The 2992-nt window shown below is 53.5% G+C and overlaps 1 protein-coding gene across 1 annotated transcript; it reads right to left on the reverse strand.

Moving 5' to 3' along the window:
- Window positions 1-754: 754 nt before the first annotated feature.
- Asprv1 (aspartic peptidase retroviral like 1) lies at window positions 755-2222 on the reverse strand. The gene is given in 2 exon segments (XM_075982022.1): window positions 755-2158; window positions 2160-2222. Coding segments are annotated over 2 exon segments (1014 nt in total). The 3' UTR covers window positions 755-1207.
- Between the last annotated feature and the right edge of the window lie 770 nt (window positions 2223-2992).

The following is a 2992-nucleotide window of genomic DNA, read 5'->3' on the forward strand; positions in this document are numbered from 1 at the left end:
CATTGTATGAGGCCCTGGGTTCAATTCTCAGTATCACCAAGCAAAAAAGAGGCTCCTCAAATCTCTGTCCACAGTACCCTGCAACAGGTGGGCCTCTGGCACATCTGAATTTTTGGTCTGTGGAAGCCTTCCTGGGCCCCACGATGCAGCTCCTCTCTGGGGCTTTCAATCCACTCCCCAAGGCTGATGAGTTTTCTGATCTTCAGAGGAGGCAGGAAGTTGGCAGGAAACCCAAGCCGGTCCCCAGCCTTAACAATGTCCTCATCTCCATATCTCCATCCCCTGACCTCCCAGGAATCCACCCCATCATGGCCAAGCTTCCCCAACTGCCAGAGTCCCAGACCTTCCCAGGGCTGCCGCCCATGTCCGCGCCACTCTCCTGGCCTTATTTTCTACTTCCAAGTCTGGTTCCTTGGGCACCAGTGAAAACCTACTTGCTTGGCAGAAACATTTTGATCCTCAAGATAAACACCTCACAAAATAGCCTTGAGTCACTTTTGAGCATAAGGGGTAATTTGCTTGCAAAAATATTGTAGATTTAAGTGGAGGAATCAGAAGTAGTAGAAGGGACGAGAGAAATCATAAGCTAAAATAGCCACAGTTGAGTCTGCCTTAGGAAAACCAAGACCCGTGTGCACTACAGCTTCCCTCTGCCTCCCCAGGCCAAGCACTCGGAATGCTTGTGTTTTCCCACCCCCTCCATCTCTGTCACAACCACTGAGCACATGACTTGCTTTATTTTTCAATGAACAGATCTTTATTGGTGCTTTGAATTGACACAGGTTCCATGGGATTCAAGGCAAGTGACAGGAGGGAACACCATTGTGAGGCAGGGAGGACTCCCGGGGAGGAATCCCAGAGCAGTTAGCACTCTCCTCCAAGGATCTGAATCCTGGGGGCCTTAGCCAGGATCAAGCTCAGCTGAGCAGGCTTGGAGACCTGAAGGCGACTGAACCACACCTCAGGGGATCTAATATTCCTAACGTCTCTGGAAGCTTCTGCCAGCCTTGAAGCTTTTCTTAGGCCCTGCTCTAGACCACCAAGCTGTCCACCCTCCCCCACCAGGGGCAAGGTAAGGCTCCTGCAGAAGGAAGAAAGTTGAGAACAAGTGGAAAGACTGGACAGGCCCAAAGGACACCCCCTGAGGACATCTGCTCACCAAAGACAAGATCCCACCACCAACCCTGGGGGCAAAGAAAGGGGTTTCTTAGTGGGAGCCCTCCGAAGGCTCCTCCTCAATGAGCTCCAGGTCAAACTCATCCTCCAAGGAGTTCCCTACAGGCAGCAGGCGGAACTTCTTCCCTTTCAGAGTGCAGGTGCGGTGTTCGAAGTCCAGCACGGCATTGTGGTCCTGCAGGACATCGGTGCCGATGATGGCTTCTTCTGCACTTGCGTTGGCCACCAGAAACTGTGCGTTCAGCTTCAGCTTGCCCAGGGTCACTTCTGTGTCCCACACACCCAAGATCTTCATCTCGGCTCCATTGGCCACTTTGACCACGTTCTCAAAAGGCCGAAGGGTGTCCAGGTCACCATCAGTGACCTCCTCCCACAAGCTTGGGTGCACCACGGACACCTGAGCCCCAGAGTCCACCAGGAACCTCACAGGCACGTGGCCGATCTTCCCTTTAAGGTAGTAGCCCTTACCCATGCTGTTGGCAAACAGAATCTCTCTGGGTTTCTGACCGTGGGTGGCCCCGGAGTCCCCAAAGGTCTTCAGAAGAGCCTCCTTCACAGAACTGTAGTCACCCTGGGCCTGGGAATTGAGCCCGTTGTAGACATCCAGGGCATCTCCTCTGAGCGACTCTTTCAGGAACCTCAGTTTGGTGGTATGGTCCCAGTGGTTGAGGTCATCAATAACTTCAAAGCGGTGTAGCCAAACGCTGGGGGCTACGTTAGCCCCATTGAAAGGTTCTGGGATGAAGGCATGCTCCCGCTGGCCTTCCTTGCCGCTGGCTCTGCCGGTGGCCATCCCTCCGCTCACCTCTGGAAGTTCAGCGGCAACACAAGCCAAGTACAGAAAGGCACAGAGCAGTGTGGGCGCAATCACGCTGGAGAGCAAGGCCTCTGACGACAGGGCTGTGTACTTGCCCAGCCTGGGCAAGTTGAAGGGAGCAGGTCCAGGGTATCTGGCAGGCTGCTGGGCACAGAGGCAGGCTGTCTGTGCTCTGCTTGTTCTGTACGCGGCCTTTTTGATGCCCAGCTGGGCCCCCAGGGCTCCTCATTCTCCTTTGTTCTAGAAGCTCCACCCCCTTGTCCCGCCCTCCTGTCAGCATCTTGCCTGACTAGCAAGATGAGTGCCCCACCCTCGGTACCCATCCACCTGACACCAGCCAGCCCACCTGGTAAGAAAGGCAGTCTCAGTCAGCGGCCAGGGCTGAGGGACCCTCCCCAACCTGGGTCCCAGAATAACCCAAATGAGGGCACAGATGTGGTGACATTCCGGAGTGTATCACGAGCCAGAGAAGGGGAAACAGGAAGCAGGTCTCCATCTGCTCCAGCAGAGGGGACCCCTTCGACCTCACTCATCACTGCTGGAGGCGGTCAAGGGAAGGCACTCGGACACGTTGCTCTCTCAGCGTGCGCACCGATGAGATGACTCATACGTTCTAGATTAAATGTGGAGCCTGGAGAGAGAAACAAGGGATTTCAGAATCAAGAAATCTCAAGTCTATCATGGGTCTCTCTCACCTGTCCATCACCTGCTTTCTACCCACCCATCTATATCCCCACCTATCCGTCTCCACTGTCTATCCATCACATAGCTATCATCCATCATGTGTCGACCGTCTCCAACAGCTAGCAACCATATACCCACCTATTTTCATCTGTTTACCTATCTGTAGCTTCGTCTGTCTCTAAGATCTATCAATCATATGTCTATCTATTTATATGTATCTCTATCACTATCATCTCTTTATTGTGACTTTTTGAGAGGGTCTTCCTGTGTAGCCCAGCCTAGCCTTGAACTCACAGCCAATCTGCCTCAGCCTCC

The sequence above is a fragment of the Microtus pennsylvanicus genome, chromosome 8 (assembly GCF_037038515.1).
Source record: "Microtus pennsylvanicus isolate mMicPen1 chromosome 8, mMicPen1.hap1, whole genome shotgun sequence".
Classification (NCBI taxonomy): domain Eukaryota; kingdom Metazoa; phylum Chordata; class Mammalia; order Rodentia; family Cricetidae; genus Microtus; species Microtus pennsylvanicus.